The sequence below is a fragment of the Ambystoma mexicanum genome, chromosome 10 (genome assembly GCF_040938575.1).
Source record: "Ambystoma mexicanum isolate Mex_15411 chromosome 10, UKY_AmexF1_1, whole genome shotgun sequence".
Classification (NCBI taxonomy): Eukaryota; Metazoa; Chordata; class Amphibia; order Caudata; family Ambystomatidae; genus Ambystoma; species Ambystoma mexicanum.
The window spans coordinates 508,537,040-508,550,943 of record NC_090932.1 but is presented as its reverse complement, the minus strand read 5'-3'; the positions used below and the strand labels follow the sequence as shown (position 1 = coordinate 508,550,943).

General features: G+C 44.4%; 1 protein-coding gene across 1 annotated transcript in view; it reads left to right on the top strand.

Moving 5' to 3' along the window:
- The window catches only part of CEP63 (centrosomal protein 63), a 1,157,239-nt gene that overhangs the window by 247,556 nt on the left and 895,779 nt on the right, over positions 1-13,904 (top strand). Inside the window, exon 5 of the mRNA XM_069618054.1 lies at positions 4,401-4,523. Within this exon, the coding sequence (XP_069474155.1) occupies positions 4,401-4,523 (123 nt within the window). The remainder of the gene's footprint in view (positions 1-4,400; positions 4,524-13,904) is intronic.

The window sequence follows — 13,904 nt, the reverse complement described above, 5'->3', positions numbered from 1 at the left end:
GCTGAGATACAGGGATTGGAACCTTCCAGATGATGATATGGAGGTGTTGCTTTTGGCAAGAAGGCCAGCAACAAAGTCTCTATACCGTTGCCGTTGGAAAAAGTTTTGCAACTGGTGCAGAGAAAAGAATGTCGATCCTTTTCTATGCCCGATTTATGAATGCATGCCCTAGAAACAGAAATTAAACACACTGTTTGTTGTTACAAGAGATATATATGCATAACACTGCTATTAATACACTATTTTATTACGTTTATGTCGCACCCAAACGCCCCAGTTTATTAGCCAAAAATAGTGCCCAGATCTGATAGAGGTCTACCATTCTCTGGTATCTCACAATAAACAGTATTCTTCAGGACACTTAAACAGCTTCCTGTGAGAAACCTTAAGGTGTCTCCCTAGCTAGTCCCCGGGGATCTGTGATCCAGGTGGCCAGGACACGGCCATCGCTATTGAATCCAGTTCTTGGGGGTAGACCAAGGAAGGAGAATCACCTGGATGGGGGGTCCTCAGTGAGTAGGACACGGACGGGTGAGACGCTGTATCCCCCTTCTTTCAACACTTTTTTCCCATCCTACCATGTAGGACATTCAAAATCAATGCCAGCCCCTTTTCCGACACAAACACTTTCGCACGACACACAAGAGAACGGACTAACACCAGTGCCATCTACCTGACATGTCCCAACACAAAGGTCAGGCAAAGTCAGGCAATTGATCAGAATCACATACACACACGACGGCCCTTTCCCTTCCCCACAGAGATAAAAGGTGGAGCAAGAGAGCACAGTACGAGCAAGGCAGACCGCATGACGAGACAGCTATCCAGTTCCGGCAGTTCAAGAGGAGGAGAAAGGCGGCGAATATCGAGAGGCTGGCAAGGAGACACGCGACTTGCTCTTTCCGATGCAGACCCGCAAAACCTCTGCAAAGAGAATGTTAAGACCGAGGACAATAGGCCAAATGTGCTTCAACCAGTGTCAATGGTGCACAGAGTGTGTTGACGCTGATAAGCGGGAGCGAGGGACACTCCTGCTACCGTGGTACCGGCCTTGACTCCAGCGAAGAAGAAAGCCAAGTCGTTCATCACAGCAGGTGAGTCGAGGGGAGAGCCGATAAGAACCGGGCTGTGGTGAATGAAAGTCGCAAAGTGGTAAATGAACTAAGTTCAAAAGAACTGTAAAAGTGTTGATGGGAGACCAGCTGCAGAGGGAACCGGCACCACGTGGGTGCTAACTCGAGAGACTCTGGTCGATTCCTGTGTGAATGAAACTACAGAAACCAAAGGCCTAAGAGAGCCGCCAAGTTAGGTCAAAGTGGCCATACAGAGGTCTAGCAAAATCCCTGTATAGTCGAAAGACTTTGATGTACGAACTTAAGAAAGCAAGGGAAGTGAATCCTGCAAACGAATTTGAATGTGAAGTTGGTAAGTGTAAACCCAGAAGAGGGGTGCTGACGAAAAGGGGGGCAAGGTCTAAACCCCAAGAAATAGTGTGTTGACAAAGGCAAACCCAGCCGAGGGATGTCCACTGGAACTTTGCAAAAAGACATATAAATTGGGGAACAAAGGAAAAGTCATAGTGAACCCAGAGAAGGGAGGCTAAAAGTAAAGAGGGATCAGTGCCTGGAAGAGGGGGGTGGAGTGGAATTTCCCACTATTGTACGCGTTCCCTCCGATTCCCGTCATTCCTCAGGTCATCAGGAGGCTGAGACGCTTCGGGAACCGCATGATCCTAATTGCCCTGGATTGGGCCAGGAGAACGTGGTACCCGGACCTTCTAGATATGTCCATCTGTCCTCCAGTACGTCTTCCTCAGAGAGAGTATCTGAAAGGCTGAGATACAGGGATTGGAACCTTCCAGATGATGTTATGGAGGTGTTGCTTTTGGCAAGAAGGCCAGCAACAAAGTCTCTATACCGTTGCCGTTGGAAAAAGTTTTGCAACTGGTGCAGAGAAAAGAATGTCGATCCTTTTCTATGTTCTATTCCGGAAGTACTATCTTTCCTTCTGACCCTAGCACATAGAGGTCTAAATATCAGAACAATAAAAGGTTACCTTGCGGCGCTTTCCATTTTCAAGCGCTCATCGGAAGAATGCTCCTACTTCAAAATTCCTTTAATAACACAATTCTTAAAAGGTCTCACTAATGTGTTTCCTCTTCACCCATTTCAAGTACCGATTTGGGATCTCAATTTAGTCCTAAAATTCTTAATGTGTGCTCCTTTTGAGCCTATGCAGACGTGTCCATTAAGATTACTAACGTGGAAAACTGCCTTCTTAGTTGCTCTAACATCAGCAAGAAGAGTGAGCGAATTGCAGGCACTGTCTTCTGGGCCACCCTATACTGTGTTCCATAAGGACAGAGTTGTATTGAGGGTTAAACCATCATTTTTACCAAAAGTAATATCTGATTTTCATTTAAGTCAGAAAATAGTTTTACCCACATTCTATCCTCCACCCCATCCTTCTAAGGAGGAGGAAAGATTACACAGACTGGATCCAAAAAGAGCTTTAAGCTTTTACATCTCTAGACTTTCCAGACTTAGAGTGGACAAACAGTTGTTTATTGGCTACACAGGAAGGAAACTGGGTAATTCGGTAACGAAATATACAATTTCACGCTGGATCGTACTTTGCATTTCAGAATGCTACAGACTAGCACAAAAAGACCCACCAGAAGGGTTAAGGGCTCATTCCACCAGAGGCATAGCCTCTTCCACGGCCCTTCAAAGAGGTGTTCCAATAAGGTCCATTTGCAAAGCAGCAACTTAGTCTTCACTACACACCTTCTCAAAATTCTATAGCCTGGATCCTTCCCAGTCTAGGGAGTTGACTTTTGGAAAAGCAGTGCTTTATTCTGCCATCTAAAGGCATTGGGGGGAAAAAATCTGACCCCTCCTCCAGAGAAAGTATGCAAAATACTGCTTTGGGAGTCTATCTAAGATGAGGAATACGTTGGAGGACACAATCCACTCGAAGAACAAGTTACTTACCAACTGGTAACGTTCTTTCGATTGGATGTTCCTCCAACGTATTCCTCATCGCCCTCCCAACCTACCCCTCTAGATTTTTCCGGGTTATTGCCATCTCAAATCTCATAAGGCTGATACCTGTCTGCCGGCATAATCTACACAGTACAAGATTACAGGCAAAAAAAGGGGGAAAAACAGAAATGAGGCCAACAGGCGGAGGCCTTCGAGGGACCATCGACTCAATGACATCGACGCACGGCGCCCTCTGCCGAAAAAATTTCCGAAGAGCAGCAAAGCTGGATGTAATACATCTAAGATGAGGAATACGTTAGAGGAACATCCAATCGAAAGAACGTTACCAGTTGGTAAGTAACTTGTTCTTCTGTGGCTTGTGTCTGTTTGAATCACATGCTTTGCATAAGCCTCCATCTAGTAGTTGGTGCAGAGAATTGCATCTTGTTTTTCTTTTTCAAATGATGACACCCCAACAGGGGATAGTAAAAAGGGGTGTGCTGCATATCATTTCATTTTAGGTACCCTCCCCAGCACGTAGAATGGCAGAACCCGAGTTTGGGATAGTAAAAAGGGGTGCCATGAACAGAGTTTAATTTTAGACACTCTCCCCCAGCACTTACAATGGCAGGGTGCACATACATATTTCTCATGCACCACCATTTCCATTAAGGTGGGGACAAGGTGCCCTCACATTGTACACGTTTTACCTTGAGTAACTGCTCTGGCATCCCACTTCAACCTTAGCTTGTTTAGTTTGTGAGACTATAGATTCTCTCTTGTTCCTAATAGTCGCATTATCCCAACGTTCTAAATGATGTATGTGGATATGTTCCATGCTTAGTCCACAGTGTATGGAAGAGATGCCCCTGTCTTTGCTGGCAATCCAATTTGCATATGGGGTTCTGGTCTTCTACACTCTCACCATGCAGAGTGCATGTCATTCCATGTTTGAATGGTATACAATTGAAAAGTGTGTATGTCATCATGAATGATTGCATGTTTGAGTGACAGGTGAGTGATGTCACAAATGGGATAATGCATGGAACCCTGTGTACGGAGGTATGTGTGTTCCATGAATGTCAGATTATCCTCTGAACCAGAATGAGTGAATGACCAGTAGTCTTTCTGTAATTAAACCTACACAAGACCTCATTTCTGTAACTGTAGAATTCTGAAGTAAACCAATGACCTGATCTTCACTTTACCAGCTTTCTGACTGATCTTTAATGCTTGAATTCTTTTTATATTGTGCAACATGTTGCTAGCCCAGTGTTGTCACTTCTTAATTCTTCATTTGCTACTTGTTCCCCGTAGCTTGATTGTTCTCTTTGGCACACTCTTGTTTCTCACACATTATCATCCTATTTTATGTTCCTAACCTCTTAACTCACAGCTTTATCTTCTGTTTTACAGCTGGGTAAATTGAAGAGGAGTTATGAAAAGCTGCAGCGCAAGCAGATGAAGCAATCCCAAGGGGAGGCTGGAAACAATGGAGCAGATCGGTCAGAGGTGAACAGGCTAACTAGGAGGATAGAGGTAAAAACTGTTCTATATACCAAAAAGGGAAATAAATCAAGTCTTCAAATAGAACTGTTCATCTGACCTATGTCTGCATGTTCAACTATTGACCCATTTACAATTAAATTAATTTCTGTGTCTTTTGTTCGATTATGAGTTTAGCATATTTGACTGTTTTGATGTTGTCATTGTTACGTTGAATAGAGTTTGCACGACGGATCTAGAAAATAATTTTTCTTCTTGCTTATTCTAGACATTTTTAAGCTTGTATCTATTACAGGTTCACAGGCAATGTCTAGTGGTCAAATATGCTTTATCCATCTGACAGCTCCCAGCAAGGAGACTATTACCTTTCCACATTTGGAGCAACCATTCCTATGGACCTAAATTCACATTGGAATCTCTGCATACCTTTCATTAGCAGAGGAAAATTACCTTTGGACCCCTCTGTGAATCTGTCCCCACTTACTTTTCCCAGCTGAATCTTGCCGGTATATCCCGAGGTTCCGGATTTATAAGGGGCAGGCAGATGACCTGCTCTATGAGCAGAGGACCATCTTCTGTTTCAATTTATGAAAGTGAACCCAGCTAAATAATGGTATTACCCAAATTGACCTTTTACAATTGAACTTTTGCTCAATTGACCTAATTATAGTGGTCCTAATTGACCTTCTGCAAAATTGACCTTTATATTATTTTAGTTATTTTATATATGTATTGGGTTTATAATTTATAAATAATATAAGGGGATTGGGTGGGCGGTTGCAGGGGGTTTTGGATTGGGTGGGAGAGGTGTGGGGGGGGTTTCCCCCCGCATATATGTCCTAATGTACCTTCAAAATTAGGTCAATTCTCCCGAGGTCAATTGTGAAAAGGTCAATTAGTATACAACCCTAATAACAGCAGAGTTGTATTCAGATAAATCTCCAGGAGTGATGCCGAACCTGGAACATTTCTAAATTGCTCTGCCTCCGAGCAGCCTACTTTTACTGGGATCCCCCCTTACTTCACCTGATCCTAGGTCTCCATCCTAATTGGCAAATTCCCTTGTCCATCCAGCCCTACCTTCTGAACAAAAGTATGGTCAGAAACCCTTAAAGTTCATAGGCACTGACACAAGAGTCTGAAAACTAACTAGGTTGCCTGAAATTAGACAATTACCCACATTTCGCCTGATGTTAACGGTGGTGATACTCCAGCCAATGGAGTTAGAGCTCTTCCCAGTGTATTACTGGCATCCCAAGGATGGTGCAGTGATTTTTCACTATGTCTCCAGGTGATAGCACAAGGAAGAGGCAAGGGTGAAGTAACCTGCACTCTAACTGTGTGCAGGGTGCCCTGCTGGGAGCCTTCTCTTAGCCTATAGACCGAGGACAGGTGCACTTGTGGTGGACCAGAAATAGTGTGATCAGTTGAGATGGGGAAGGGCCAACTTGAAGAGCAAAGATGGTGGGGGACCATGAGTGTAGACTGGTATCAAACGTCCATTGCAGAGCTGCAATATAACATCCAGCCTTAGCTGTGAGGTGCTCATGGCAACAACAGTAAAGACAGACACAAGTGATCACAGTTCAATGGTGTTTATTAAACTGTATGCAGGGGACAAAAATGCCTAATCTAAACCTAAATCTTAGATGGGAGCAAGCGTTGACCATCAAATGAAAATAAGGCGAACCTTGTGGCGTTGTCAAAATAAAAAGGCCCTATACTGAGAAACCTATTGCCAAACTTTATAACTAATATGAAAGGGTGTGGGATGGTTTTCAAGAAAAGAAGTGTTCTTAAATAATATGTAAAGATGTGGTAGCTTGGATCTCCCTTCCACATGTTATGAGCACGGGGTAAAATGGGATCTTGGAGCACAGTATACACTCGAGCTTCCCCAGCACGAGTCAACACTTCAGTTCCAATTTACAAGTTCCTTCAACAAAAATGACAGTTTGTGTATTGGTTTCACGTTGGGTGAGGATTCTCCCCCTCTTCCAGGCACTGATCCCTCTTTACTTTTAGCCTCCCTTCTCTGGGTTCACTATGGCTTTTCCTTTGTTCACCAATGTATATGTCTTTTTGCAAAGTTCCAGTGGACATCCCTCGGCTGGGTTTGCCTTTGTCAACACACTGTTTCTTGGGGTTTAGACCTTGCCCCCCTTTTCGTCAGCACCCCTCTTCTGGGTTTACCCTTACCAACTTCACATTCAAATTCGTTTGCAGGATTCACTTCCCTTGCTTTCTTAAGTTCGTACATCAAAGTCTTTCGACTATACAGGGATTTTGCTAGACCTCTGTATGGCCACTTTGACCTAACTTGGCGGCTCTCTTAGGCCTTTGGTTTCTGTAGTTTGATTCACACAGGAATCAACCAGAGTCTCTCGAGTTAGCACCCACGTGGTGCCGGTTCCCTCTGCAGCTGGTCTCCCATCAACACTTTTACAGTTCTTTTGAACTTAGTTCATTTACCACTTTGCGACTTTCATTCACCACAGCCCGGTTCTTATCGGCTCTCCCCTCGACTCACCTGCTGTGATGAACGACTTGGCTTTCTTCTTCGCTGGAGTCAAGGCCGGTACCACGGTAGCAGGAGTGTCCCTCGCTCCCGCTTATCAGCGTCGACACACTCTGTGCACCATTGACACTGGTTGCAGCACATTTGGCCTATTGTCCTCGGTCTTAACATTCTCTTTGCAGAGATTTTGCGGGTCTGCATCGGAAAGAGCAAGTCGCGTGTCTCCTTGCCAGCCTCTCGATATTCGCCGCCTTTCTCCTCCTCTTGAACTGCCGGAACTGGATAGCTGTCTCGTCATGCGGTCTGCCTTGCTCGTACTGTGCTCTCTTGCTCCACCTTTTATCTCTGTGGGGAAGGGAAAGGGCCGTCGTGTGTGTATGTGATTCTGATCAATTGCCTGACTTTGCCTGACCTTTGTGTTGGGACATGTCAGGTAGATGGCACTGGTGTTAGTCCGTTCTCTTGTGTGTCGTGCGAAAGTGTTTGTGTCGGAAAAGGGGCTGGCAGTGATTTTGAATGTCCTACATGGTAGGATGGGAAAAAGGTGTTGAAAGAAGGGGGATACAGCGTCTCACCCGTCCGTGTCCCACTGACTGAGGACCCCCCATCCAGGTGATCCTCCTGCCTTGGTCTACCCCCAAGAACTGGATTCAATAGCGATGGCCGTGTCCTGGCCACCTGGATCACAGATCCCCGGGGACTAGCTAGGGAGACACCTTAAGGTTTCTCACAGCAAGCTGTTTAAGTGTCCTGAAGAATACTGTTTATTGTGAGATACCAGAGAATGGTAGACCTCTATCAGATCTGGGCACTATTTTTGGCTAATAAACTGGGGCGTTTGGGTGCGACATAGACGTAATAAAATAGTGTATTAATAGCCGTGTTATGCATATATATCTCTTGTAACAACAAACAGCGTGTTTCATTTCTGTTTCTAGGGCATGCATTCATAAATCGGGCAATTTTCAAGACACCTGTTGTGGAGGTTCATTAAAGAATCAAAAAGCAACTCCAATGGGTAAAAGCTGTAATCCAGGCATGCCCACTGATGCATTTACAAGACAACTTCTGAGCGCTGGGATACCCAAAAAACTCTAGCAGCCCTTGCTGATACAAAAAAACATTAGCCCTGTCCTTGGGTCGTTCAAACACTCAAGATGTGTTGATCCAGGAGAAACAGGCTGCCCCGTGGAGACTTTTTTTAAATCGCGCATTAGGCCTTGGACATTCTAGCGGGTGTTGCAAAGGCTCCAGAACCAGCAGGGCCCCATGGTTTCGTAGGACCCCATCAGATCCAACGGCTCCTGCTACTGTAACATAAAGATAGACACCATCCTTGGGCCGTTACATTTGTTAATCCGTGCAAAACATGCCCCATCCCAGTGCCCTCAAAAGTTCCAATAGAAACAAGCTGCACCATTCTATTGCCCTCGAGACATCCAAGATTTGTTGATCCAGAAGCAATAGGCTGCTCCATCCCAGTGCTAACGTGACACCCAAGAGTTGCTGAATCACACACAGAAATATTTGTAAATGCCATGGTTTCCTCATGCTGCGCTCTACAGTTCACATCCAGAGATTCTGTTGCCTGTGCTGGCAACAGCCAATTGTTGAAAGCCATTTTTGCAAAAAACATGCAAAAATATAGAATCAGTATATTAGAATATTAATATTTACACCATGAATATAACACACTGAATCTTGGCAGCCTTAAAAAATGTCAATCGCCGGTGTGATCTCTGACACATTGGCAAAATCCTCCTTCTAAAAAGCACACAGGGGGTTGACCAGTGCGGGAGGATCACCTGGATGAGGGGTACTCAGGCAGTGGAAGTGGGGCACCGAAGGTTGAGATGCGTTTTCCCCTTCCTTGTGACACCTTTTCCCAATCCTGGGAAACTCTGCCCCCCCTTCCCAACACAAACACTTTCTCACAGTGTGAATGACAACGGACTAATACCTGAGCCGTTTACCTGACATGTCCCAGGGTCAAGCACTTGCTGACAACTACCCACACCCGAGTACCCTTTCCCTTTCCCTTCCCCTTTGGGATAAAAGGCAGAGCACAAGAGCACACTCTGAGCAAGGCCAAATGCACGAGGAAGCGGTCATTCCAGGACGGTAGTTCAAACGGAGGAGAAAGGCGGTGAAACCTGAGAGGAGGTCAAGGAGGGAGTCGCCCTTGCCCTTTTCAACCCAGACCCATGAAGCCTCTGATGAAAAACATAAGACCGGGAATCGCAGCTGGCAAATGGTGTGACAGATGTCAGCGGTACATGGAACCCTTCCGCACTGATAGCCAGGGCAGGGAGAACCAGTTGCCATTGTGGTACCGTCCTTGACTCCAGCGGCAAAGCAACCGTTGACGAGTTCAGTGCATCCAGTGAGTCGGAAGAACCTAATAGTCAACCAGACTGTATTAGGCTCAAGGTTGCAGTGGCAACAATATAATGAGACACAAGGTCTTTTGTGAGCAAACTTGGTACCAGAAGTAGAGTGTTCCGGCAGCACGTGGGTGCTCAGTTGAAGGTCTCTAGCGGGTATCCCTCTTATGAACAAAGAGACTGTATTGAACATTGGGAAGACAGAAACTCAAATACCAAGCGGCCATAGGCAAGGCCGGCATAACGTGTTAAGGTGGTCATACTAGGGTCAAGCCAAATCCATTGTACAATGGAAAGTCCTTGTACCCATTGCAGAGGTTTTGACAATTGAAACAGGAGTCTGCGCCCGGTTTAGGGAAACGTTGTGCGAAATGTTTTTGTGTGAAAACCTGCACCTGCTATAGCCTAAGAGAGTGACTCAGCGAGACGAGATCGCCCTTCGGAAGACTGTTTAAGATTGGCAAGTGCTTTGGAAGGTCTGAGCCCGGGTGAGGGGGACCTCACTAAACCGAACGGATTGTTTAAAAAGACATTAAGACTTGTGAATATTACAAATAAGGAGATTGAGGTTGAAGGGATGTGAATACCATATTGTGAAGAAGCTAAGTGAACAACATTGGGATGACAAGTATGAACCCGACTGAGGGATGTTCACAGTGAGTGGTTGGTCTGACCTCGAATGAGGGAGGCTGACGACTGAGAAAAGGATTGGAGCCTGGCTGAGGGGGATCCAAGGGTGAAGGGTAATCTCCCAACAGAAAAGGACAAACCAAATTCATTTTGTTTTGTTGGTTTGACATATGAGGCCCTCTGAAGCAAGAAACTTCACTTGAGAAGAGACCTGGACACAGAAGGCCCTGATATTCAGAAATCGAACTGTACACTCGTACTTGAGAATCCTGCCTTGTCCCGTGCTCAGAAACGTGGGGAAGGGAGACCCCGGCCATAACATCCTGATTTATCATTTTGCAAATACTTCTTTATTTTCTTGTGAACATTATCCTGCATTGTTTTATAACATAGCGGTAAGGATTGGATATAGATTTCTTAGTATAGGCCCTTTTTATTTGACTAGTCTCCACTAGGACTGTATTATTATTATTTGATGGTCCTAGCTTGCTTCCATCTTAGATTTAGGTTTAGAGTAGGCTTTTATCTCACCCACTTTACAGTTTAATAAATACCCTTGAACTGTGATCATTTGTGTCTGTCTTACTTTGATGCCATGCCTTCCTTACAGTGCAGGTAGGTCGAACTTTCATGATTGCGATACTTATATAAGGGTCCCATATATGGCCAAGTGTTTCCCCACCCCCACGTTCAAAGGTCTTCCAATTTTATCAATCCCCCCCATGTGCTAAAAATAATGTCCCTATCATATTGTGGCACAGCATGTTCTTACAGACACTGAAGCAGCCTTGACTATTTTTATTTTACATGTAGCATTTTACAATTCATGCAGAGCAACAACAAAAAAAGTTGGCTTGTGCTTTAATTTCATGCGTACAAGTGTAGAAATAGTTGCTATAACTTGTCTTTGAATGTTTAGACACTCTCTGTCAAAATATTTTGCATTGTTCAGCACCCTCAAATTATGAAATAAGTAAGCATTGTAATTATCAGAAGTAAGCACAGTAAACCAATGGGTTAATGAACAATATACCCCCTGTATTAATTGCGAGAAGACTGAGTTTTGTTAAGATGAAATCCATATTATTAAAAAATTCAACTATTTAGACGCTCCATCTTACAAAGTGAATACCTTTCAATAGCAGTTTCTTCAGCGTTCTCTCTGAAAAATAAAGAAACTTTCACACCTTTCAGTAGGCTTAGGTCTTGATCTATACATGCTTTTTTCAAAATGTTGTTTTAAAAGCCATCTAATGCTGTTGTGGGCTCTCTGATCAAAGCTTATTTTCTATGTACTTTATCCTGTCTTAACTTAGCACAAATAAGTAAAACATATCTATTTAAGGCTCAAAGTGCCGTTGGGCTATCCATAATTATCATATAATAAAACCTAGACTACTCATTTAAAGCTATAGGCCAACAATTACTATATTTTTAATTGCGCTATACAGCCTACATGTTTTTGCTCTGCTTTGTCATATTATATTATTGCTGGTTTCAGACCAGGGCATACCCAGGCATGCTCGCCCATAGCCGTCATGCTGTAGCCCCCTACATAACTGGACATGCTCGGGCAAGTATGCACCGGCTCAACTTAAAACCACAACCAAATATTCAGATTTTATTCACATTAAAATGCCTGAAACCTCCCAAAGCTACTTATAGCTCAATCATTTTATATTAATTATATATAAAAATCTGTTATAAATGATTACGCCATCTATAAAATTCATACCCAAGCCCTACTCACACACGCAAGTGTTTGTAAAAGGCATCTTTCCCCAACGATTGACGGTCCGATGGGACCTCAAACCTCAGGTCCTCTACTTTAAACTCTTAAGTAAATTGCTGCTCTGCCAATCCCTCCACCTTAAACCTACCACCAGAGCATAGTGTTTTCTGTGAAGGTGAAAGGTTTGTAGAAGCGCAAGTGAACCATCACGTGCCGTTAACAACATTTGTTCATGGAATCCTTGGCTGCCCTCATGACGAACTTGTTTAAAGGGCAAATTCCCCTGCGTATGTATCCATTTGTGCTACCCCTTCCCTTCACTTTCCTAATAGTTTCTGTGTATCTTAGAAATTGAAGGTGTACATGTTAAAGAGTGTGTGAGTGGTTTTTCTTTGTCTGTTAACAATGCATGGTGAGTCTGTGGCGCACAGTACTGTATCAGATGGCTGCAGGGGAGTAATATGGAGGTTTCCTAGGGAGACCGCACCTGGCTGGCATTTGTGCAATCACACTGCAAGTTTCCGTAGGACTCCAGTACTGCCCGCATCTTCTAATGCACGTTTAAGTAGCTGTGGGTGCGCACATCTGTCTGTTGCACAGCTTTTCGCATGCGTAGGACATCCTGTGTGTGGGTAACACCGCCCCTGTCACCAGGCCTACGGATTCATACAGTAGGCTACCGCATTTCAAGCAGTTATGGCGACTGCGTGGGTTGCTGTGCAAATCTACCAATGTGTGGCTGCAGCACGCCTGTCTCTGAGGTCCACTGGAAAACAAGGAACAACAACCTCCAATGTACGGTGGGTGTGTTAAATGTGCATTAATTTGATTGATGTGCTGCTTGCCTTTCCATGACCTGTGAAACAGGCACACCGTCACTGCAGTGAGCACTGTGACGGAAGAGTTCACCGGCAGGTCGTAGAGGTGGAGTAAACATTTAATTGCAGGTGTAACAGTCTGCAGTGAGTCTGCAAAATGGCAAAGCTGGTGCGCCTTGGTCACTCACATACAAGTGCATGTAAAAAGAAGTAAAGAAACTGCAGATTCTTCAGAGCGCAAAGAATATCAGTGGTGGTTAGAAAAGTAGTGTAGCCGCATGGGTGTTGCAGAGTTTTTCCTGCTTCGCGTAATGAAGCTGTGTTTCACCTTGTAAGCATTATTTTATTTCAGAATGTATTCATGTCCGTGAATGCTGGTCCTACGGCTAATGGTGTACCTTGAAGTGTCTGTACTACATGTGGCGAGAACTGAAATTGGAGCACAAGGCACCAGTGGGCAGGGTACTGCCCTTCCATCTGTGTACTAGGATAATTTCATGTACAGCATTCTGCACAGCTGCTCCGGCCACCAACAGGAACAGTTGTGTATGGCAGCGGATCCTTAAAACATCCTTACACACCATATGGTGCGCTGCAGAACCTTACCTGGCAAAGTGCATTGTATTGTGCATGTACTGCGACACGTCTCTACAAAGGGAAAGTACTTGGAAGTACTTGGGAAGGGTCGGTACGTGTTCATGACAATGACTGATGCCTATTTAAGTGAGGGCCACCCAACATTTCCCTCTCTTTGTGCACGTCCCCTATGTTATCCCTGTAGGTGGGGCCCCTTCCGTACCGGGCCTTGCCTTCCTTTCCCTCTGTGTTGTGTGTTACAAGATCAAAATACATGTAAAGCAACTGGAAGAGGAAAACATTTAAATGAAAAAAGGTGCTTTCAGAGTTGGAAAGGCACAAATAGACGTCTTCATAATGTACTGAGCTTTCTCCATTCCCAGACGAAATGAAAAATAATATCGCAAACGGTATGTAAAATCTGGTAACATATTGTGCACTTTTCCCTGCACACTGAAGAACAATAATGGCGGCATGATCGCGCGTCACCAAATTCTCAAGACAAACCAAAAGCAGTCACTGCATTGCAGGTACTGCATACCAGTACTAATCCACATAGTGGAATCCAAAATGAGCAGCCAATGCAGTGTGTTCCATTCACTTTCAATCAATGTATTCTGAACTCTCCAAAAACCGTACACTGTGGCTCGTGAAACACACAGCCATAACAGCAATTTGTATCATCAAATACATAGTGTATCACAGTTTGTGCGTACACACCACACCCAGAAACCTTATTCAGCAATGCCGTATTGT